This window comes from Lissotriton helveticus, chromosome 11, assembly GCF_964261635.1.
Source record: "Lissotriton helveticus chromosome 11, aLisHel1.1, whole genome shotgun sequence".
Lineage (NCBI taxonomy): Eukaryota > Metazoa > Chordata > Amphibia > Caudata > Salamandridae > Lissotriton > Lissotriton helveticus.
Window position 1 is genome coordinate 1,074,019,394 of NC_136072.1, and position 24,781 is coordinate 1,074,044,174.

General features: G+C 45.2%; 1 protein-coding gene across 18 annotated transcripts in view; it reads right to left on the reverse strand.

The window, feature by feature from the left end:
* NCOR2 (nuclear receptor corepressor 2) overlaps positions 1–24,781 on the reverse strand; it is a 1,388,857-nt gene that overhangs the window by 340,920 nt on the left and 1,023,156 nt on the right. For all 18 annotated transcript variants that reach the window (XM_078667637.1, XM_078667632.1, XM_078667640.1 and 15 more), the window contains one exon: positions 15,307–15,369. In XM_078667637.1, the coding sequence (XP_078523763.1) occupies positions 15,307–15,369 (63 nt within the window). The remainder of the gene's footprint in view (positions 1–15,306; positions 15,370–24,781) is intronic.

Below are 24,781 nucleotides of genomic sequence, written 5' to 3' on the forward strand. Positions count from 1 at the left end.
GCCCTCATAGTAATATGGCTGGCAGTGTCTAACAGACACCGCCACCATATAAACTGCTTTTCCGCCCATAGGCAATCGGGCGGATTGCCTACCACCGTAAAACTGTCGGGTCCCCCCGCCATGGTAGTGTGGCGGGGGAATTAGTAGCAGGCGGAGGTTTTTGGCGGGTGGATCGCCAACGCCATATGGGTGGTGGCAATCCGCCTGTTATCCTAATGTGCCCCTAAGTGTTTAAAGTGTACATCAATGGTCAAAATGCTGCTTGCATTTGCTGAAAAATCCTTGCACTGCTCCAGGGCAGCCAGCAGGAAGTGGCAGAGATCTTCACCTTGTGAATAACTTGAACTGGAGATTTTCATAGCAATTCCCTCGCACATCGGCAGGTGTTGTCGTGTAGCTCCTCGTCATTTCCGACTCTCCCGGGATGGGATGTCAGGCCACACTATAATCGCCACCTCCACGCACGGACGTCAGTCTGTTTCCAATATCCATCCACACCATCGAACATGAAGTCACTGGTCATTTTTAGGTCTCGGCTGAACGCGGGGAAGCGCATCTCCGCCGAGAACCTATTGTTGGCGTGTCTCCTTTCCAGGAGATAATCCTGGCCGCGCGCATCGCCTTGGAGGCGATTTGAAACGAGCACGCGCACACGAACGCGCTCGCTGCATTCTCTCAGACACACACACAAGCGCCCATGCACGCACGCATACAGCCCCCCACACACATACACACGCGCACGCACACAGACACACGAGTGCTGCCCCCCCCCCCCCTCGCACACAGACACACATACAAGGTCACCAAGACCCCCCCAGCCCTTTTTAACTTACCGGGCCAATCTCGGGGGACTCCGCCGCTGCAGCTCTTGCCAGCTCCTTTCACGGGGCTCCCTCTTGGTCAAGGGAGCCCCGCAACACTCGCCTAACCTCCTGCTGACAGGCCCGGGGCTCTCCACCGCTCACAGGAGCCCCGGGCCGCGATACGCATGCCTCCTCTTCCGGTCCGGACGCGGCCCCGCCCCCGTCACAGGCGACATTGCCTGACTTCCGGTGGGTGCGTAGCTTTTTTATTTTGCTGTACATTCCTTTTCTATGTCCCATCTTTCATGATTGTGCAAACCTTTAGGCATTGTGATTTACTTTTTCTCATTTTGTAAATACTGCATCTGTGTTGTTTTTTTTCCCTTTCCTGTACGCAAATGTGACCGAAAAATAGAACGTGTACAATGGATATGCTGTGGTGCACTTCGACTTTGGTATTTCTATGTTTTCATCTTTGAGGGTGGGGTCCAAGGGAGGGCCGCTGCAGATAATAATCAGTACTCTCTTACTGATGTAAGACCACGAGGAACGCAGATTTCAGATCTGGCTCACAAACAGTGGTGACGTGAGGGGCGAGACGTTTGAGGGGTGCCCTCTGAGGCAGACCGGCAGCCGCCAGTGCTGGATGCAGGTTATTTCTATACGACACATCTTTGTGGTGGCCATCATGCTAGCTGCTTTGGTGTGGTACTGCTTGCTTGTTCCACGGAGATAACTTTCGGTGGTTGCCTAGATCGTAAGTGTAGCTGTCTGGGTGATGAGACAAAGTGATTGTGGTTATTGAAAAGAAATTATATCTTTGACTAAGAACTACCATGTTAGTCAGAACATTATTTCCTGTATTTTTTATTCTCATGGTTCGTGGCTGAGATGTTGGTCAGCTATGATGAGCCTATGCTTAGTTGCAAGGTTAAATCAAATAAAGGATTGCAATATAATGATTGTCATGGGCGCGGATTGAGAGTAATTGAGGAAAAGTCCAAACACCAACTGCAGCTCGCAGGTATTTCACCCTGCAGTTGACTGGGCAGGTAGGGTAAACTGCAAACTTAGCCTACTATTTTTCAGCCCTTTGCATGCTGTGTTTTGTAACTGGTGGTGTGTAAATGAACCGTTCTGGGTCCATAGGAAGGGGTGTCGGTTTTTGGCATTACGAACGTTTAGCCAGTATCCCCAAATGGCCGTGTTTGTTACCAAAAAGACATTACATTGTGAGTCGTGGTATGCAGTCTTTCATGCCCTAGGATGTTATGTAGAATTAAACACAGGTTAAACTGATCCCCCTCTTATGGAAAGCAAGGAAGAAATTGCTTTATAATTTAAATAATTTTTTTGCTAATTAATAGTGCCTAATTCAGCTGCAGGGTTAGTGATTCTCCTTTCGTTTCACTCTTTATTTTTTTAGAATGCTGCTTTAAAAAAAAAAACATCTTGACACTTTATAATTCTCCCCGTTTATAGATATGGCCTAGAGCCGCCTTAATTATTCTAGAAGTCTCAAGTCATCTAGAATTTATATAAAATAAAGCCTGCATATGTGCGTACAAACAGGGGATGTTGGTGTGCCCTTTTTATCCATTGTTCTGTTGAACTGTCATTGACATTTTGCGTCCGTCCACCACAGCATTACTGGGATAATAGGTCAGCGGGTCAACATACTTCAGCCATTGGAGGGCATAAATGGAGAGCTAGATTTGGACCCATCACAGCACTGTGCACCAGGAGGACCCAGACCATTTAAAGCCCTGCGCAAACATATACGTTAAAAGTATATAGTGAATTGAATGGCGAACCCTGTTCTTCAAGAGAGTAGGGTGACCAGCAGTCTCAGATTTCCCAGGACATTCCTGGTTTTCAGAGGACTGTCCCAGCTTTTGGATTCTTTTCTTCACTTTAATTACATATCCAAGTTTTTTAGAAAATTGCCAGCTCATTATGCAAAGCAGAAATGAAGCGTATGCCCTCCTAACTGTGCATCTGAAGGGAAAAAAGCACCCAAATTCCTGCACTCTCTACCACACTGCTTTCAAGAACAGCATACTCTTGCACACACTCTCACTGCTCACCAATTCAAAGTTTGCTAAAAATGTTATGCAACGCATTGTCATACACAATGCCAATAACTCAAACTTTAATGCTGCGAGACCTATTGCATTGTAAATGCTTGTTAGTGTGTTTGTGTGCATGTCTCTAGATTGTGATCTCTTTAGTTTGGACAAAACAGTCTGTTCCAAAGAACGGGGAGGAGGGTGGGATGGTGAGGAATCTGCTGTTAGACACAGTAACCACCAGAAAGAGTATTGCTGAAGGTAAGTAACTTTTAACAGGAGATTTCTCACCTTATAAACAGATACCAAAGCAGTACCTGCCCAGAAGGTGGGTCTGTGGAATGGGTAAAACAAAAAAAATCCTGCAGAGCTGAAGGAACAAAGTGCCCTTCCTGCTGAACCAGACATTCCAGGCAGTAGTGCTTCGTGAAGGTGTGAAATGACGCCCACATCGCAACCTGGCATATGTCCAAAACAGACACACTGGCACGGTATAAGCAGCTTTGGATTTGGTGGAATGAGCCAGCAGGCCTTCCGGAGGTTGTTACTTAGCCAGAGCGTAATAGATTTATACACAAAGAACACTCCATCAGGATATGATCCATTTTTGCACTGCTCTTCTGTTCTTCACCCGGGAGAAACCCACAAAGAGCTGATGGCCCAACTGGAGATATGGAAATTCAGAGCACTCGATATGGAAATTCAGAGCACTCTTTGGGTCTAGGAGATGGGAGTGTCCGTTTCTCCTTAGATAGATGAACAGGAGCGAAGAATGGCAGCAGGGAAATAGACTGCCCAATGTGGAAAGGCGTTGCAACTTTTTGGAGGAACACTGCAGTGGTCCTTAGCACCAATTTTCCCATGAAGAAGGTAGTGTGTTTGCTAGACAGAAAGTGTTTGAAGCTCACTCTTGCAATGAGCTGACTTGATCGCAATGAGGAACCCTGTCTTCACTGTGAGCAATCTCAGGGAGTAGCTGTACACAGGGCTCAAATGGAGAGCACATCAAGAATTTAAGAACCAGAATGAGGTCCCACAGGGAAATCGCAAAGGGTTTTGGCAGGAACACATGGATCAGTCCATTAACCGTATCACAATAGGTGACTCAAAGATGGCTGGGTGGACATGGAGAAAAAGGCCGATAAGGCAGACCTTTAACTGTTGCCATTGCTGGGCCTAGCTGGGCTAGAGACAAGGAGAAAGGAAGTACATCCCATAGCTAGGTATGCAATGGTTGAATGTGCCAATAAGAACACCAAACAACAAATGTCATCCAGTGTTCCACATTGATAATCTTAGTAAAGGGACACTGGGCTGCCAAAATCACATTCATGATTTCGGAAGTGAGGCAAAGCCATCAACGGTCGCCGCCCGATCTCCAAGCATGGAGGTGTAGGTTGTGTAAGCTCAGGTGTAGAGCCTTGCCTGCAGTGAGTGGCAACAGTAGATCCTCTGAAGAGGCAGGTGAATCAGAGGATAGATATACATGGCCAGAAGTTCTGGGTATCACACTCTTGTGACCTAATCCGGTGCCATTAAAACTATTTGGGTCTGGTCGTTCCTGATCTTGCTCAGAACTTAGGGCAGGAGAGATAGAATCGGAAAGGGTTACAGGTGTCCTGACCTCTAGCTTAACCGAAAGGCATCTCCGAGCGAGAACTACCCTGGGAACTCCTATGCGCAACAGTTCGAATACTGTGCGCCCTTAGCGGTAGCAAAAAGATCGAGCCAGACCTCTCCCTATTGTTGAAAGAGGCCCTGTGCCACCTCAGGGTGGGCTCCATTCGTGATCAGCTAGGCAACACCGGCTGAGGTAGTCTGCACTGGCATTTAAAGATCCTTCCAGGCGTTATACAACCAGGGAGATACCCTGATAATTCATACAGTGCAGAGCCTCTTAGAGCAGGGCCCATGACCCCACTCCGCCCTGCTTGTTGCAGTAGCACACGGTGGTAGTGTTGTCTGTGAAAACCTGCACTCATTATCCCTTGATGAGCAGAAAGAAGTCTCTCAGTGCCAAGTGAATCACCCACAACTCTAGCAGGCTGATGTGAAGGCAGGTTTCCTCCGGAGACCAGAGTGTTCAGGTCTCCAACTCTCAGAGATGGCCTCTCCAACCCAGCAACTATGCATCCATCAAACTTAATTTTGGGTGGTTCAGGGAGAGGGGCAAAGAATCTGAGAGGTTCCCTTGGTGCTAAATCATCTAAGACTTCCGACCCCGCTGCAGAGAACACAAGAGCCATTTAGTATGGTCCACTAGCAGGATGCAGGAGCCAAGAGGCCTCAGAACCTCTCTCAATAAGACCCAGGGCAAAGGATGAAACATTAGGACCAGTGTCTGAATGTTCTGGACTCGTTGAGGCTGAGGGAAGGCTCGAAAAAGCACCATGTCCGGGAAGGGTCCAATGAAAGGGAGCCTCGACAAAGGAATCAGTTGGAATTTTGCCACATTGATGGAGAATGCCAGTGATATTAACAAGCTGGCCGCTGTCTTGAGGTGGTCCAAGACTGCCTGATGCAAGCCCCCCTAGAGTAAATCACCCGTCGAGGTACAGAACTGTATTCCAAACTTCCAAAGATGCACCACAACCACCAACACCTTCACTTTTGAGAGCTACTGAGGGTTCATAGTAAGGCCAAAGGGGAGCACCAAAAACTGAATGTGCGTGTGGGCTATGTGAAACCACATACCGCTCTCCACCCCTTTTTATTTTTATTTATTTATTTATTTCTCTTTTCACTCTGTAAATATGTGATAAATACTTGTCCAAGCCGAATCGCTGGTAAAATGGAATCCTGAGAAAATCTACTATTTGTATATATATATATATGTATATAGAGATAACTCTAACCACTAGTATATATAGTAGACCTTTGTACTCACTACCATTCCTATGTGATTCTTAGAGTTTATCCATTTGTATCTCTTCCTTGAGTGACTTTACAACTTGTACATTTGCAATTTTTTCTATTTGTATCTCTTACCTGTGTAACTTTACAACTTGTACATTTGCAATTTTATTTCCTGTTTGTATCTTTTATGTAACTCATGTAATCCCAAGTCCTTATGTATCGCAACTGGTTCTTTTGTAAAGCGCTCTGACACCTTCGGGTAATGTTCGCGCGATAGAAAATCGCATTAAATAAATAAAATAAAAATAAATAAAATCTGTGGGATTGCAAGACGCGGATACAGAAAAAAGCATCCTGCATGTCCAACACTACCATCAAGTCTCCTGGATCCAGGGCAACCAGAGCTTTGGCCAGAGTGGGCATCCTGAAGTTGCCCATCTTGAGTAAGTTGTTCAGGGGCGGATACCTAAAAGAGGACAAGGTCCTTCATTGGCACCAGAAAGTAACAGGAGTAGCAATCAGTCAAGACTTCTGATGACAGCATCCTGCCAATAGCTCTCTTCTCCAAGAGAGCTTGAATTTCTTGTCGGAGAATAGACAAGTGGTCCTACGGAAGCTGTTGTGGTGTAGGTGGCATGCTTGAAGGTGTGGAAAGGAAGAGTATCGTATAGCCATGATCGACAATTTGAAGCACTCATCTCGCTGCTGTGATGCCTGGCCACTCTTTATTATCTGGGCTCCCACCAAGTGACAGCAAGCTGCTGAGGGTTAACTAAAGGGGGTTTGCATTTGTGTATGTGGGGGTTCGAATGGGTAGTTTGTTGCTCCTGAGGGCCTGGCTGTTTACGGCCGGATCCATGACCTCTGCCTCGAAAGGTTTGGGAGGTATGTCGTTGGTGAAGCAAGGTGTGATGAGGCATCTGTTGTAAGTCCCTTCCGAAGCCTCAAAAGGAAAGATGGGTGTGGGTGGCACAAGGCCAAGGGAGTGCCCTGTTGACTTGCTTCCTTTGAAACACTCCAAAGGCGTGTCCTCCTCGTCTCCGAAGAGACAGGTGCCGTCAAAGGCCATTTTCATGAATGACTGTTGGACATCAACCAAGAATCCTGTGGAGCGAATCCAGACATGTCACCGAAGCACCGCACTGGTACCAATCCCCTACCCTGACACTCGTAGTTTCCACAAGCGATCTAATAATGTATTTTGCTGCATCATGGCCATCCTGAATATTCTTCTGAAGGTTGGCCCAAAGGTCAACTAGAACTGTTGGCAAGATGACGGTCACCATGTCCCACAACACAGGCAAGTAACGCCCCGGGAAGCAATTTTAGTTTACAGACCTGAAAGTAAGAGTAGCAGAGGATAACATGCATTTTTGAAAAGCTTCCATGCATTTTAAATCTCTGTCTGATGGGGTGGTAGGAAACATGTTGGGATTCAGCTTGCTAGCGGAGGCCTGAACTACCATGCTCTCAAGCTTTGGATGCTGCAGGAAAAAAGAAGGTTCCCCCAGAGATGGGTCTATGTCTTGTGGCTATTTGGTAGTTGACGGGAGGGCAAGTTCCTGGCTTCGCCCAGGTATCCAAAAGCGTATCCGTCAGTGTCTTGTTAAACAGTAGTAGTGGTTCTAGATATGTCTGCCCTGAATGCAAAACCTCTATGAACAGGATTGTCTTTACTTCTACTGAGGCAAGTTGGGGTCAAGTACCATAGCTCTCCTGATAACAACGACAAATGAGGCAGACTGTTCTGAAGAGGGGTGAGGCAGAGGGTTTAGGGCAGTATCAAGGTGGGGAGAGCATGTGGCCTAACGGCTAGAGCAGTCGACCTCGAAGCAGGGTTCAAGTCTCAGCAACAATGCTCAACATTCTGTGATTCTGGGCAAATCACTTAATCTTACCATGCCGAACAAAAAAAATGAATGTGTCCGTCTGTCATGAAACTGGTGCTCATGTAAAGCGCTCTAATACCTTTGGGTCTAGTTTGCACTGTATAAAACTCTATTAAAAATAAGTCACTAGCCTCTTGTAGGTCAGGAAATGGGCTTTCATTATCATATAATTACGAAGTGTCAACACTAACATCATCCTGTGGGATCAGCTCAGAGAATCTATAATGCAGTGAAGGAATCAGACGGAGGTTGTGGGAAAGGTTGAGGCCATATTGGATTAGCTTCAGAGTCTCAAAAGACTATGGGCTCTTGCTCTGGTGCCATCGCTGCTGGCACTGACACACGGAGCACTGGTGCATGGGAAGTCAGTGTAGGCGTCGGCCATGGACCAGGGTCGAAAGGCACAGTCAGCATGCGAACGGATCCACCAGCGGTAAGCCAAACTGGGGATACGCTTGAAGAGAATACTGGCACTGGCCAATGAACTGCGAGAACTGTGTAGAGAGCAAATAACACTGAACCACATCAACCATGATGCAAAGAGGTAATTCAGCTGTGACGTGTCTAGCGATGTGCTCCAACCCCCTTTTGGACTGTAAGCCAATCTGGGGGTCTCCTCGAATCGGACGGGCACCAGCTACTTCCAGAGGGATCCAGTGATGTACAGAAGATTAGCAGCATGGCCTCCTTAAAAGCCTGGATTTGTGCGCCATTGTCGATGGACCTGGGAATTCAGGTTGCATCGAAACTAGGGCCAGGATGAGTTCAGTGGTAGGAGACGGAGACCGTGACCCCGAGGTACCTTGAAGTCTGCATGGTTTCTGGTGAAAGTGGAGGAAAGGCAGGTTTGTACTTCTTCCATTTCTTTTTCTTAGACTTACCCAAGGACTTGGGAGTGGGGTGATGACCTCTCTTGGGAATGGCCTCAGGAATTAGAACATGTCTGTATTCTCAACTTCAACTAAGACCAGCCCTTCTGAGCGTTTCAACAGTTCCCTGTGACATGCTACCTGGCCTCGCAGTCCCAGGTAGCCTTCGGATTCATCAAAGCCTAGGCGCTGCACAACTTCGTGTCATCATGGAGCCCAGACACAGACCATGTGAGGGCCTGTTATCTGTTTGAGGCAACCTTTGCAGGGTGTACAACTGGTTGTTTTAGGAGAGGACATGTCCCTTGCATGCTGGAATATGTTTGGAGATTTTCAGAAAATGAAGTCTGTCAGTGACAGATCGAGGGAGCAAGCTCTGGTTCCGCATCGGAAGGAGCAGAAAGTAAAGAACTGACGTCGACATACAGAGCATTCCAGATGTAGAGCTGCACAATCCCACCTACTGACACGCAAGAGAATTGCTGAGAAAGATCTCCACATCCAGTCTGGCACCTGGGAGTATTCACAAGGTGAGGAATCAGCAGTTATAAGTATTCATCAATACCCCAGAACTTTAGGAAACTTCTGGCGCCATTTCTGACCTCACGAGAGTAGGGGTGAGGGAATACCAACTAGAGGCATAGACCAATACTACGGGACTCTTACTATGCCCTTGCCTCTCCAGCACAACCTTCCTACAGGGCACTCACAGCACCCTGAAGTGGTAGTTAATTAGCAACAGGGTAGAAACTTTCTCAAAGTTGCATGTGGCAACAAGTTACATTAATTTCAACTTGGGCTTTAAGTTGGGCTGAATATAATGAGTTGTTTGATACCTTGAAGTATTAACTTTTGTTGTCCCATTCAGAAGTCAGAATGGCTGAGCAGTCAGCGTGTAACTCTGTACTTGCCAATGGGGCTACCAATCGCTCTCCCAGTAAAAACGACAATTGTGGATTTTTACTGTTAGAACATTTTAAGCACATGTACTACTTTACTAATGTGCAGCACCTGCACCCCGCCTTGGGACCCAATAGCCCTGCTGTAGTTCGGGTCTAGTCTGTAGGGGCAGACTGGGAGCCAGGTTTACCCTGCCTCCGTTAGGGTGGCACAACAAGTACTGCAGTCCCTGAGGAAACACTCTAACGTACAGTCCCAGGGTACACCTGGTACCATACATTAGGTACTTGGAATTTAGCCTATGACAATTGGGTGTAGGGGGCAGATCACATGTACTGAATCCCTATTAGAAGAGCTCAGGGAATTTCAGAGCAATTACACCAGTACCTAGGAGTCAAAATGGGGGGAAAGTGGCGGTGCTACATGCAAAATGTCTGTTTCCTCACATATGTTTTAAACCAAAAGTAAGGTAGATATTCTGCAGCTGAAAAGAATTCTGACAAACCGCAACATTATGGAACAAAATTCCAACTCTCAGGATTACATTCAGTTTATATGACATAATACTTGATTGCTTCTCAATCAAACATTTTCCTTTTCTCTTTCAGTCAAAGGAAAGGTTTAACAATTACTTAAAATATTTATCTTTCGTAAAATTGAATTTTTAGTACAAAACAAATGGCTTTGTCCATTCAGGCATCAAGCAAACAGAAAAACATAGGTCATAAAATGTACCTGAGTGTAAGGTCTTTCGATGTCTAGCCTTGCAAGAAACACAATGTGTATTTTTCCACTTAGCCGCTCTAAGCTACTAGCAACAAGGCTGAACATGAACTCCAACAGACAATTGAAAATTGCAGCAACTAAAATGCAAAACAGACAGGCTAAAACTGGCGAATTTGACGAGGTTAAATTGATAGAGGGGTGTGCAACAAGGATCTCAGATGGCTGGGTGCAGGCCAGATTTGCAGGATGTCCACAAACTAAATTTACTTACAATTAATCTAAACAAAACGGATTTACATATTCATTGGTTACCCTTAAAACCTGTAATGGATCCAGACCGTATGTGACTATGCTGGACTCCCTGACTTGATACCTTTAAAGCATCTCTGGTACCCAGTCACACGCAGGAGGAGATTTGGACATCTGATAATTATCCATGAAGTCATATCTGGTGGTAGAATCCTCTACATGCTATCATCTACCAGCCAATCAGGTCATTTGGAATTTCTAAAATGGTACGGATTCCTGGATCGGGGAGAAGCTTGCCAGGCAGCCATTGCTCAACAACGCCAGAGCCCAAAGCAGAGAACGAGCCCTCTTCTGGCCCAACGACGAATCTCCGATCACTGTCTTCAGAAGGAAATCAACACTCAACAGCACCACCTATTGCCAAGAAGGTTTTAAAGTGAAGTTCCCCTAGACCAGAGGTCTTCAAACTGGGGGAACGCGCCTCCCTGGGACGCCCTGGCTGCGTTCTCAGAAGTTCACAAATGCCTCAGCAAATACTTGTAAATGAAAATGGCCTGGAAGCGTGGCTTTGGTTATTTTTGGTATTTCCAGGTCTTCATCATTTACATGAAGTGGTTGAAGTGCATAAAAAAGAATAACAACGGTGTTCCTGGGCCCTGTGATGCAGTGCTTAATTTGCAAATGAAATAGTGCCGGTGCTCAAAGCTCTGCTCTGTAATGTGGCTGGTGCAATTAAATGTGCGCGCACGGAATTCCAAGGCTGTGTATTCCTAAATCCACCTCATTCATCTTTAATTCACCAACAGATACCCCCATTCACCTTTATCTCACTTCTGCTTGTCCCTGCTTTCTCACGTTGTGACTGTGTTTATGTCTTTCCGTTTTTTTTTATTTTTCGTCTCTTGCTCTCTGTAAATGCAGATAAATAAGTGCCGTCCTCCCAAAATAAGTGCTGAAACCACCACCCCAAATTAAGCACTGCTGTGGTGGCAGAGGTCAAAGAGAAGGCTAAATACAACACAATGTTCTATACGTGTTTTTTTGTTTTTAGACCTTCACAGCAACTGCATATAAAATAATGCACACACTTTAAATGTTATGTTAGCATGTTTGGTAAAACGCACAGCTGCCTCAGCAAAGAGGCCTCCCAGCACTAAGGCAGAAACATGGAGGTAGATGACAGAAGAAAGACACTAAAGTGGAGGGAAAAGGTGCGTTTTGATGGCCTTACGGAAAGCCAGGTACTTATTCATGACATGGATGGATAGTGGCAAAGTGTTCCAAAGTTTGGCTGTTTTTCTAAGAATATATATTAGTTACAGCTAACCACACTGTGCCTAGTGGGGATATTTTTATAAGTCCATTAATAGGATACTTTCCAAAACTCAGCATCCTTACATTACCTCACGTGACTCCATAATTAAAAGAACTTTAGCCCCCTACCCCCCTCCTTCACTCTCACACAGAGGTATCTTTAGATCTCCATTAACAATTCAGGTATGGTTGTTTTTAACTAAAACTGTGGAAACTGTTTTTGTTATAATAGCACATGGGCAACACCTTACACCCATACACCAGGTCAACGTTGATTTCTGTTGTAATGCAGATGCCCTTTCAGGTGAGTTGAGAGGGGCAGAGAGAGGAGGCTAAAGGGTCATCCTCTAAGCCCCCATCTTCTGGAACCCTGGAGTTCAGTTATGACCCAGGAGAAAGCAGAAACGAGCCATGGGTAGCATCAAAGAGATGGCCCAGAGGAGGGGGTGCTATTTGGCATCTAACTTTTTTGTTTACAATTTGTCAGAGTCAGCTTCCCCAGTCATTCAGAGAAAGCCATACATAAGGTGTTGGACATTTTTTTAAGAGCCATCACTACCAATAGTGCAGCAGGTGCATTGGCACAAAAGCAATGGGGTGGGGCCACTTCACCCCAATTATGAATGTGTTACTAGCACAAAGGGGGTGGGGAACTATTTTCCTTGTTGGCATTGGGGCCTAGATCACCATTTTTTTTTGTTGCATAAGAGTCTGCTTTGGCCTCATGCATAGGAGTGATGGCCCAGTGGAATGACCAGATTAGGTATCATTAGGAGTAGGTATCATTAGTGTTGTAGGTGCGGTGACTTTGGGCGCAGGGGGTGTTATGACAGTTGTACTATCATTCCTTGCTTGTATTAGGGTTCAGTGCACCCTGGCTGTGCCATTGTTGCTTTGGGCATCGAACCAATAGCTCAGGAGAGAGGAAATTTGAGGCCGAGGAGATGCCTTGGCATAGGCCTCAGAGAGGTGGCAGAAAGGAGAGCGGGTGCTTAATAAGGGGCAGAGGAGACTGCCCGCTTCGCAAGGCAGGAGCTCTCATTAGTAAGGCAGGTGCAGTAACGCTGGGGCCCAGGAGTGTGAAAGAGTCCACTGCATCACAATAATGCCCATCTTTGTACAACAGAGGCATGGGGGAGAGCATTAGTGCTGAAGGCACCCGTGCTGCAACGAGGCGGGCAACACACAGGCGGTTGGAGCTCTTTCTTTCTGGAAGGAACAGAGAGTCTGTTTTAAGATTGGAGTGATGCCCAGGCTTGGTGGGAAGTGTTCAAAGAGATAGGGGATAGCCTGCTACTCAGAGCCGCAAATACCATTAGTGCAGAAGGTGTAGTTGCACTGCGGCTCAGGACTGTGAGGGGCTCACAAGGCCCTGATTAATGGGAGTAGCTTTTTAAAAAAAAATCTATTTCACTTTTTTGTGTATTTACTCTCACATATAGTATGGATTATGATGAGCCACTGAAAAAGGGCACCTGAAATGATCTCGTAAACCACACCCCCTGCTCCTCCCACTCCTCAAGTTTTTCCATAAAGTTTTAGAGGGGTGAAACACAATCAAAACATTTTGGGTAGGAGGCTCAGAGCAATAACGTTTGAAGACCTCTGCCCTAGACACATCTTGCACAGACAGTCTGCAATAATGGAAGGTCTGACAGGCGGAAGCATCGAAATTCTAGAACAAGAAGCCATAAGGTGGCAGGCGCTGGAGAAAAGCTCGTGTTCAAGGGGGATGCTGTGTCTAGAAGTGGTGTAGCAACTAAGTTAACGTTTTGGAAGCAGGTGCTTGTTCTCTGAACCGGGATTTCTCTCCGCAAATGTATAACATCTAAGCAAATTACCTCCTTGCTCTGCAGATTAATATCCACACCTGACAAAACGTGCAGTACTCAGCAGTGGCCAGAATCTGGAATGACTATTTATCAAAAACCAGGGCTTCACAGTCAAACCTCCAGAGGCCTCACCAGTGGAACATCACCAGATCTGCCAGGCACGCGCTGCTCTCGTCTGGCCTGTGTACTCTCTGAAGAACAAATTATGTCGCTCGAGTTGATGTATTCAACGTAAAAGGCATCCTTATCTCAAATCCATCGACATGCCATATAATTAAAAACGGAAGATGGCAGTAGAGCGCTGTAAAATGAAAGGATGGCACAGCATTCTTAATTCTTTCAAATCCACTGTAATTAAATCACAGATGGACTGAAGTGCAGAAATTCCCTAGTGAAAGTATCGAAAGAGATATCGTTTCCCACACACAGACACTCCAATAGGAGAACAGGAGAAGCTGTTTTATACACAGCTCCACTGTTTGCTATGGAGGTGGTGGGGGCATAGAAAAGGGTGGGGGCGAGGTATAGAAGGGATGTGCTATCTACGCGAGTCAACATAGGAACTTTTGACTTTGCTATCTTAATAGAGCCTTGAATGCAAGCCCTTATAGTGACCAGACCATGTTCATTCACACACTCATACACCTCTGCAGACGAGCAATACGTTATTTATTAATAATGCAGACCGTGCGGTGGGGACAAGATTCTTTTCAGATGGGCGTCACACTTTCCTCAACAATACAACAAAATACGTAATTCTCTGCGGACCCACACATGTGGTTTATGTCATGCTGTTTTTAATGTGCAGTGTTTATGAATACAGTTACAAGTACTTGCTTGTAAGTGGAACAGTGAGGCAAAAAACAGTATTTCCGCACATTAGACTGTTCTAAGGGGAAGGGGAAGGCACGGAACGCGACCTCTGCATTGTGGAAATAAATGACCGAATGTAAATGTATTACAAATTTAGTAAAAAGTAAAATGTTTTATTTCATCTCAAATATTGACGCTGGCATGGCATAAACGTGTTTGTTGAGACTGCCTGCATAAGAGGTAACACGTGTAAAGGTAAATTCGACCAACTGAACACACTGAGACCCTGGAGCAGGAATATGCTTTTGCACAAGATACCAACTACACACAAGTGGCCCCAGACCTCCATCGAGCTACATGAGAGGAGTTGGCCTAACGGCTAGGGCGGTCGACCTCGAATCTGGGGAACCGGGTTCGAGGCTCGGCAATGACGCTGATCATCCTGTGATTCTGGGCAAATCACTTAATCTCCCTGTGCCTAACAAAAATGAATGTGTCCTCATGTAACGCAACTGGTGCTATGTAAAGCCCCCTGATACCCGATTTTGGTCAAGTTCGGGCTCTAAAATAAAAGAATGTGAGCAGCATCACCACTGCCTTCCCAGTGCTGAGCATCACCGAGCAGGCACTACCAACCTGGTCCATCTTTTAAATGCTTCCCTCACATCTCTACTCTAGATTGTAAGCCATCTTCCAATAAGTTATTTCAACAAATGCAAATCAGATGTACCATTAAGCAGCCTTGAAAGGGTTAAGGAGCTGGGTCAAACCTAAACAATTCCTCGCCTTTCGTGCAGAAGGTATTCGTAAGGTGCATTTACAGAGCACCCTTTTTGCACACTCGAACAAGCTCTTGAGTTCACCCACAGGCTTTTTTAATCCTGCTATCCATGTACAGAATATAATGGGCATCCTTTATTGAAAGGGACAGGCTGGCCTCCCATCTCCTAGCGGCGCAGAAGACAATAACAACAAGGTTGTCTTACCTTTCTTTGCGGTATCCATCTCTTCTTCTGTCCAGCGAGAACTTTCATTCATCTCAAAGGCAGCTGAAAAACAGAAAAACTACGTCAGGACAGGAGCGCCAGGGTTCACCAAAGACATTGAAAGTCCAAACCAGGCGCAGGCATTGAAATTTGAAATTGACAAGACAAGAAAACTTAACATCCTGACCCAATTGGTTGAATGTAAGTACACCACCATCCCAATCACAAATATTTTATGTAAATTCTCACCATAAAAGAGAAGCTCTAACTGGATCGGAATGTGGGAGAACTTTGAACCACAGAGAGAAAACACTGCTCCCCAGCACCTCCACAACATTCACATTCTTATTTAAACAGACATTCAGAGGTAAGGCACTTCAATTTTTATTTTTAAAAAAAATATTTTTATTAGAGTTTTTCCCCCCTTTTTTGTTGTACAGGGCAAGTAAATTCATTAATGAAATGCAGGAATATAGCAAAGCATACAATACACAAATATAGAATATACAATGGAGAAGAAAAAAATCAAGTGAAAAACGGAAAAACGTTTCAAACCCTGGACAGAGAATTCTGTTTCTATACATACATAATGTTTCTCTCACATTTATTTCATTTTGATACTACCCCAGATCTCTCTCCTTCCACCTTTGTATGGGTTCCCATATTTGTATTCCTAATTTCTTGCCTTTTATGCCCCTCCTTGCATATATTGCTTTCTCAAGATTATTAGCCGCTAATAGTTTAGCGAACCATTGATGGAATGTCGGTGGTAGACGGTCCAGCCATGTTGAGGCGATGCACAGCCTTAATACAGCCATGGCTACAAATATGAAGTATCCGTATTGACTCTGTCTATCATTATCATCTACTCCAAGCAGGACTACTGCCGGCGTAAAGTTAATCTCTATTTTTAGTGATCTTTTAAGAAATACCTCAATTTCATCTCGTGTTGAAAGTGGTTCAAGGTGCTAGAACACATGGTAAACCGATTTGTGTGGGCGCACGGTAAGACTCGAAGAGCGTTGAGATTTATGGCACTTCCTAGGGAGAGAGGTGGGTGGGCCCTACCTGATTTAAGACTGTACTACTGGGCAGCGGCCCTACAATATATGAATGGCTTATTAGGGGGAGCAGAGATGGAAGGACAGGATGAGATAGGAACTTTAGCAATATATGCATTGATGTTAGGGGCAGATGCGGAGAGGTGAGGCACTTCAGTTAAGTTATCTCAAGTAACTATAACTTGTGTCCTTGCCATGCACTGCTAATTGCCTCACTTACTACATCACCCTTGACATGTTCTATGACATAATTGATAACATCAACAATGACGTCACTGGTGACAATGTTGTGTGCATGATGGGGGTGCAAGTTACAGCTTCTTGAGATGACTATAACTGGTGAATGTCTGTTTTGTTAATTTAAAAGAGCATGTTTTAACTGGCATTTTCACCTAACTATAACATATTTTAACTTTTGTTTTTGTTCAGAGACTATCCAAGGTTTTTTAAAATTATAAAGTTACCATTAGAATTCCTAAATATAACGTCTGCATCTTCTCTCTCTCTCTCTCTCTTTTTAGGGATTTAGGTTTGAATGAAAGAATTTGTGTAGGCTTGATGATGTATGGGATGCCGGGGGTGTCAAAGAACTAGCTAGGTGTGTCTTAGGCTAAAGTGGCGTATTTGAAATAGTTGTATTAGGTTCTATTTTTTTTAGGGTTTTACGAGAGTGTTTTAGAAGGGCATAACATTTTTATGACCCAAGGAATGAATGTATGTGTCTGTGTATATACACACATTTAAAAAAGGTGGGGTGTTGGGTGGGTTTAAACCCCCTCAAATAAATATATACATGTATGTATGTGTGTGTGTGTGTGTGTGTGTATATATATATATATATATATATATATATATATATATACACATACATACATACATACATACTTGTGTATGTATATAAACTCTATTCTAGACTATATTTGGGCTCCGACTGCTCATGTTACTCCACAGCAAGGAGCAGGGTTCTCAGCACGCCGGTGTAAATCCTGCAAGCATGTTGTACACTCGCAGTCACCTGGTGACAACTGGTGTAATGTTACAGCAATGACACGTTTACTTCATGGTTGCCATGGTTAACCATGTAAAGTGTCCTTGTGGTAGGAGTGTGCGTTAGACGTGTCAAATACAAACTCTCTGTATCTAGAGTTAAACAATCCAGGCAGAAGTGTAAGGAAGCCCTTCTGTTTTTTGGTAAATTCATGTTACTCTTGTGACATGAAATTACCAAACATAACGCCTGCTTGCAGAATTCAGACTAATTTGGACAAAACTGCCTACTGCAAGAGCATAGGAACAGAGCGTAGTGTCTTCTGACTGCTGCTGACTGCTGCTGTTCGTGTGGTGTTACATTGATCAATATTTTCTTAGCATTAAATGCACCCTTGGGTCCATTTTTGGTGTGAGGGTGCACTTTGCATAAGAGTTCAGCGCTAAATGCGGAGTTACGATCCTTCTGTAATTCCGCATTATCTTGCGTAATTTTGCTGTAATTCCATGCAATTATGCTACAGTTAATTACATGAGTTACACGCCTCCCTAGGATAAAGAGTAAGTGTCAAATTGACCCAAAGTGGAAACACCATTACAATGTAGATAACACAGCACCGAAAAAGCAAGGTTAAAGCGCGGTCCTTGTAGAGCCCAGGAGTCATGAACCTGCAGGAAATGACCACGACAGACGGGACTGGTTGTATCGGAGTTCAATTACTTTTTAAAAGTGCATGTATAAGGACATATACATACATACTCAATACCACAGTGAGAGTACCACCAAGAAATCAGAAGGCACTGATGCAAATACCACAATGACGACACACCCTGCGACACAACATGCATGCCTTATCGCCACGTCCCTGCGTGGGTTGGTGTAAGTCACAAGCCCACCGAGGAGGTTTTCATAGTGATAGCTCACAACAGGTGCAAGAAATATAACGCTTAATTTGTAAAATAAGTAAAGGTATATGTGCAGAGACCCAGCGTTTTTATTTGGAGCTTACTGCCGAATGCCAAAGTTGCTCAATACCAAGGCTGCCTGGTCATGATTCCACCTTATGCCTCTTTCTCCCACACACTACTCTCCCTGTCTGTTTCTCTCTCTCTTGCAGGTTCTTTTCCATCCCTGGTTCCTCCCTCTGTTGCTTTTTTCCTACCTTTTTCTCCCCCCTTCTTTTACCCTCTCTTTTTCACTCTCCGGGTCAAAGTCTGATGATGAAAAATAAGTCCAAGTCGCCACAAATGACTGCTGGTGCCCAACACCTGCAACCCCTGCCTCAAATGAAACACTAGCAACTACCTTGCTACACATATTGAAAAACTTTTAAGGACCCCAGTCTCCTACCTGCAGATGTGGCACCACCAGGCTCTGCAGCCAAGGCCCTGTCCTGGGCACCTGGGTGCTATAGAAGCTTTTGTTGGGCACTGCCCCTCGTACATCTTTATTTTAACTTGTGCATTGCTGTCATCTTGGTTTGTGTCGTCAGAGTCAGTCTCATCGATTAGCAAAGTAAAAGATTTGCACCGCATTTCTGGTCGTACCGCTGGCTCTGTATGTAAGAGGCAACAGGCTGCAACGGCACTGGCGTAACATAAGACCCGCCCCACCCGCGGTGCGGGGGGGAGGCCAGAGCTCTAGGGACCCCCTCAGCTCAGTACAATCACTGACTCGCTAACTGAGTCTGGGATCAGTTTTTTTTATAGTAACACGCACGTTCACTATATTACACATGGTGTATGCATGCTGCACGCGTCGCTGCGCGGTCTTCAGGGTGTGGCGCAGGGCAGGTAAAACTGTATTGTGAAATGTGCACTTGCGCTGTGTAAAGTGCACATGTGGTGGCCGGTGGGACCATCATTTTCCAGCGGACTGCCATCTGTGCAGTGCCCTTGCCGCTGAGGCTGCAGGTCACAGGTGAGAGTGAAATGAGACTTCACTTACCGTCAGTGCTTTAAATGGGCCGGTACTCACCGGTACTGAGTACCGGCACTTCCGATTTTTTTTGCTGTCAGTACCGGCACTTCTCTCTAGCCAGGTAGAGTACCGGTGCCCTGATCCTCAGCACGGCAGGCTCAGGTGTTAGGTTTCTGCTCCAGTGCAGGGCAGATTCCGCTCTACTTCCGAGCAGCTTGTAATTAACGAGCCGTAATGTATCCTTTTCTAGAGTAGCTGGTGAAGATTCCAGCAGCGCGCATTTGAATGTCCCCAAACTGCAGGGGGCTGAGAGGGCTTGGGTCGCGCTGTGATTAACAGGACAGGGTTTCTAGACAGACCCTACACTGTCAATCAGATGCGCAGCAACCATTCAGGTGAAAGTGTCATCATGACTTTCATTTTGTATTAGGAGTTAATCTGTGTTTTGACATAACCACATTTCTCATGTGTTTTAATATGTGCTGCAACTGGTACATAAGTCTCTATGTATTTTGCCCTTAGCCCCGCCCACTTGCCACACCGGTATTTTAATGAGTACCTGCACTTATTTTTCCCCATTTAAAGCACTGCTTACCGTTCACACCAAGCATGGGGAGGGCATAGAACTAACAGGTACGTTTTATTCCCAACCTTTGCACCGCGACAGGCAGATTGTTGCATCCATTAAGGACCAATGCAGTTGTCTGATAAAGACAGATGCGCCATCGGCGAATATGATCGTCCTAATTACCCGTGGGCTGGCACGTCTAGACCCATGAAAAAGGCATTTAGTGTACAAAGTTCAGCAAAACAGAATTGTAGCAAAGGCACAGCATGTTTATACTCTGCATAAATGTTTCAGAGGTTATATTTGTATTACCGGTGTGCTCATATCACATTCCCTCTATGCGAAAAATTCCCCTAGTGAAAGAGCGTCATGCTGCAGAAAGGAACACTACATCTACATCAAGGCCGGACAGGCTGTACTGGGAGGCTGGAAGGGTGGGGGCTGCTTTTGTTACTGAAGGGCTGCTTTTGTAGTAGTGCAGCAGTTTTAAAAGCACTGCAGAGTTCCTTGTATATCCAACAATTTCCAGGTAACAATAAATGTGCCAATATAACTCTGGTGATTAATGTGCCTGCTGGAGAGAGATCAGAGTTTGTCTAGTGGCAGTTTTTGCTCATCTCAGGTAGCGCAGATGGTAAATATGCCTGCTGCAAAGAGCGTGTACTATGCACATTAAAGAATATAGAATATTATTTTATGTGCATAGTGTGGAGAAGTGTGGCTCAATGGTTAGAGCGGCAGACCCTGATGCAGAGGTCTGGCCCGGGACCAGGGTTCAATTCCCGCCTCGGCGGGTCTTGGGCTCAATTTCCTCGGACCTGATAATTCTCGCCTCGGTGCCTATTCTAATCATGGGTCCCACTCTGCAACTCTGGGCAATAGCTTGCTTAATCTCCACAACGGCCAAAACAGCGCTGGGATAGCTGGCTTCACCTTGGGGGTGCCCAGGAGTGGGCATTTCACAGGGAAAAGCCAGGAAGGGTTCCACAGCTGTATGCGTACAGCGCCAAGACGCCTCAGGGTATAGGTGCGCTATACAAGTACGAATTCATTTCATTTCATTTCATAGCTCAGTGGGTTACAGCTTTTGTCACAGAGATCCTTTTGTTAATATACAGCTCATAAGTTACAATCACAATCTAATACAGCGTGCTATGAACTGCATAAAAGCACTGCCTGCAAAGGGCATGGTGCAGGTTAGAAAGTTATGTTTTTCCCCCAGTCTTTGACTATCGTAATTTAACTAAAAAGGATTTGTTTGGGTAGAAATAATTGTTATTATTAAGGTGAACCCTAATCACGGTGTTGCGTTCTGAATGAGTAGTTTCCGCTTCCCCAGACCAAGCACTCTTAAAAAACATCTACCAGTATGAATGACATGTGAATCCTACACCTTGTAGTCCCCTTTGTCTTATGTAACATTTTCTATAGACTCAATTACACACATATGATTAATTGTCTCTGTATGTGTGAGTGATGTAAAGTGCTCCAACAACCTATGCTTGTAGGAAACGCGCTATCACTGGCGTAACAATAGCATCCGCAGTCCCCGCAATGCGGGGGATGGGGTTGGGGCGGGTGAGCTCCAGCATGCCCAATCGACACAGTAAACCGTGCATGGGTGGCGGGCCCCTGCCAAGAGCTCCTTACCGGGTGGGGGGCAGGAGGGAACATCAATGTAGTTTGTGGGGGGCCTCAAGTTTTGTTACGCCCCTGTTCAAAAGGCCGGTAATGAAGTAGACACAATTTCACCATGGTACTTTCTGCCAGGAAATTACTAGTGCAGATCTTTCTGGTTTCGTATGGCCCTTTTCTGGGTGTGACACACTTGGCCAGCTCTATGGGAACCTAACTTGATGAGCTGCTGCACCAGAAAGTGCGTCTGCTCATGTAGCGTTTGAGGAGGCAGTACATGTTGCCTCATCCCAGGCTGGTGCCAAGGTAAACCTGGCATAGGGAATCAGACTAAGACTTTGGCAGCTGAGAAACCAGGAAGGAAGCACATGGAAATGATTCATGTCTTTGGAGTAGGACAACACAGCTCCATATGAATAGCATTAGCTCAGTCCATACTTGCATCGGGTTCTTCTGCGGCAATTATTTAGAGGGTAGAATTGGGCATGGTGTCAATCTCACGGAAACTGTTCCTGACAGATCCCTGTATTATCAAAGGCAGTGTTATGCATGCAATGTACATGAATGGGCACGTATCTGCCCAGGTGGCCGCACTGCAGATGTCAGCAAAGGATACATCAAACTGCAGCCACGTTTGCAATGGGTCTTCTCAAAGCCGGTTCTCTACAGAGCGAAATTCAACATCAACCACTGGGGGGAAACAACCTTTACAACGCAACTTTTACAACGCACTACCATTACAACAAAACTTTTACAACGCAACATCCATTACATCGCATGCCATTACAACACAACCATTACAACGCATGACATTACAACGCATACCACTATAACGCATGTCATTACAACGCATACCATTACAACGCATTGTACCCTTACACTATCCAACACTTACCCTACTGTTGCACCCCCTGGAATTAGAATAGTAATTTTTACCCCTACACTATCCAACACTTACCCTACTGTTGCACCCCCCTGGAGTTAGAATAGTAATTTTTACCCGAACACTATCCAATACTTACCATACATGCAATGTAATGTTATGCGTTGTAATGGTATGCGTTGTAAAGGTAGTATGCGTTGTAATGCAATGCGTTGTAAAGGTAGTTTATAAAAGTTCGCTGTAGTGGCATGCGTTGTAATGGAATGCGTTGTAATGGATGTTGCGTTGTAAAAAATGTGTTGTAAAGGTATGCGTTGTAAAAGTATGCCCTGTAACGTCATACATCCACCACTGGTGGCGGAGAAAGACCCAAAGATCCAGTCAAATAGTCTTGCTGGGGAGTACACAGTGGGACCAAAATATTTTCACCCATAACAAAAACAACTGCATTTGTCATGCATTCAGAAAGCCAAGTCTAATATATTCTCCACCAATGAATTTAATGATGTTATGTCCAATGTTACCCTGACAAACCTATGCACAGATCCAAAAAAGTGCATCAGTATTCTGTATCCGCCAAAGGGTAAGTACATTTAGGAGGGGCGACAAGTGTGAATTTCCAGCAATGCTAGAGGGTCATCCTCCTCAAAGTTCTTCATCAATGGTAATGGAATAAACACCCTGAGGTACAGTTTGTCTATAAAAGCATCTCTAACCAGCTTCTCCAGAAACGCCCAATTTCACCCATGTTCCACTTTTCTACTCGCGACTTGGTGACGCCCATTGGGCTCGCGGCTGAGCAACAGTAAACACAAGCAAGACTCTATCCCATTCTCAGAATTTCACTGGCATCCAGAGACTCTTTTACAGATAGTTCCTTTATTTAACACCTTCGCTGCTAAGGCAATTCCCCTCCTGTGCTGACTTTTCATTTACTCCATTTCTCATGACGAGCTCAGCTCGTCATGAGCACACGATCAGTGTACTGCATGACGAGCTGAGCTCGTCATGAGCATCGAAGGGGTTAATAAAGTTCTTGTGGCTTTCTCAAAAGAGGAATATCCAACTATAAGCATGTAAGGGTAATTTGAATAGACGAAGTGCGCCCAACACTGCCTTGCCACATTATTTGCATAACCACTGCAGACCTTTCAAGTGTTCCAGATCTATGCAGGAGTAGCTCATTCACTCTAGGCTATTTATTTGAATTTTCACACTTGCAATTCAGAGTTAATACAGGGATCGACAGGACTAGAATGTGCATACAGCGTGTCAAGGTCACGGGAATTGCAGAAAGGCAGGCTTATCAGGGTGCCGCCGTTTCCCCATGAATCATAACCGAAGCCAATACAAGTCGGAGAATTGTTCTTGGGCTCGTCCATCACTGGGACAACCAATACTCAGAGGCTTTAGACAGACGGATTCATTCTAAACATTATACACACCAAACTAGGAGAGACTACAACAATAGTATGGACTTGTTTCCATGTGCACAGCCTTGAAAAAGTCCAGGACGATGAAACATGTGTCGGTTGCGGTGTTTGTTGGGCAATACTGTATAACAATCTGCTTTTGAAGTTAAAAACAAGGTAGAAGTATTTGACTTGTGTGGACTGGATCTGATCACTTCAAGAGAACCTCACAAAGAAGAGATCTAACATTTGCTAACTTGACTGTGTGCTTGAGTGTTTCTCTTTTTGGACATCAGGTCTACACTTTATTTCCAAAGTGCAGTCAATTTGCACCAAAGGTGGCGTGGTGCTTAGCACGATAGCATCACTGAGTGTATAGACATCTGATATTGTTTTTTTCATTACGGCCAATTACTCAGGATAGATTTTATTTATTTATGTACTTATATAAAACTTGAATCGACCCCCGAAGGGGTATCTCTGCGCTTACGACGGGCTGTGAGGGTGTATTCCAACTACAGCAGAATCAGGCGCGGAAAAGAGTGGTCTTGAGCAGCTTCCTAAATTGTAGGTGATCAATGCATGGTCTCAAAAACATGGGGAGCTCATTCCAATATCGAGGGCCAAGATGGGAAAGGGGTCTTCCTCCTAGTCTAGCCTTTCTTACTCGAGGCACCACAAGATGTTTGGCACCCGAGTGAAGAAATCTGGAAGGTACATATGACGTGAATTTCTCCGAGGGTAGAAGGGGCCCAAGTTAAACAGAGACTTATGAATAATGCAGCAGATTTAAAATCTGACCCGTTGGCGGATAGGGAGCCAATGCAGCTACATAAGAAGAGGGCGAGAAGGGTTCCTAGAAGGAGCATTGAGGACCAATCGTGCTGCCGTATTCTGAACTACCTGCAGTCTGCTGAGCGAGGCATCATTGGCGGAGATCAGCAGGCCGTTAAAGTAGTCCAGGCGATTTACTACAAGAGCCTAGACTAAAGTTTTCTGGGTTGAGTC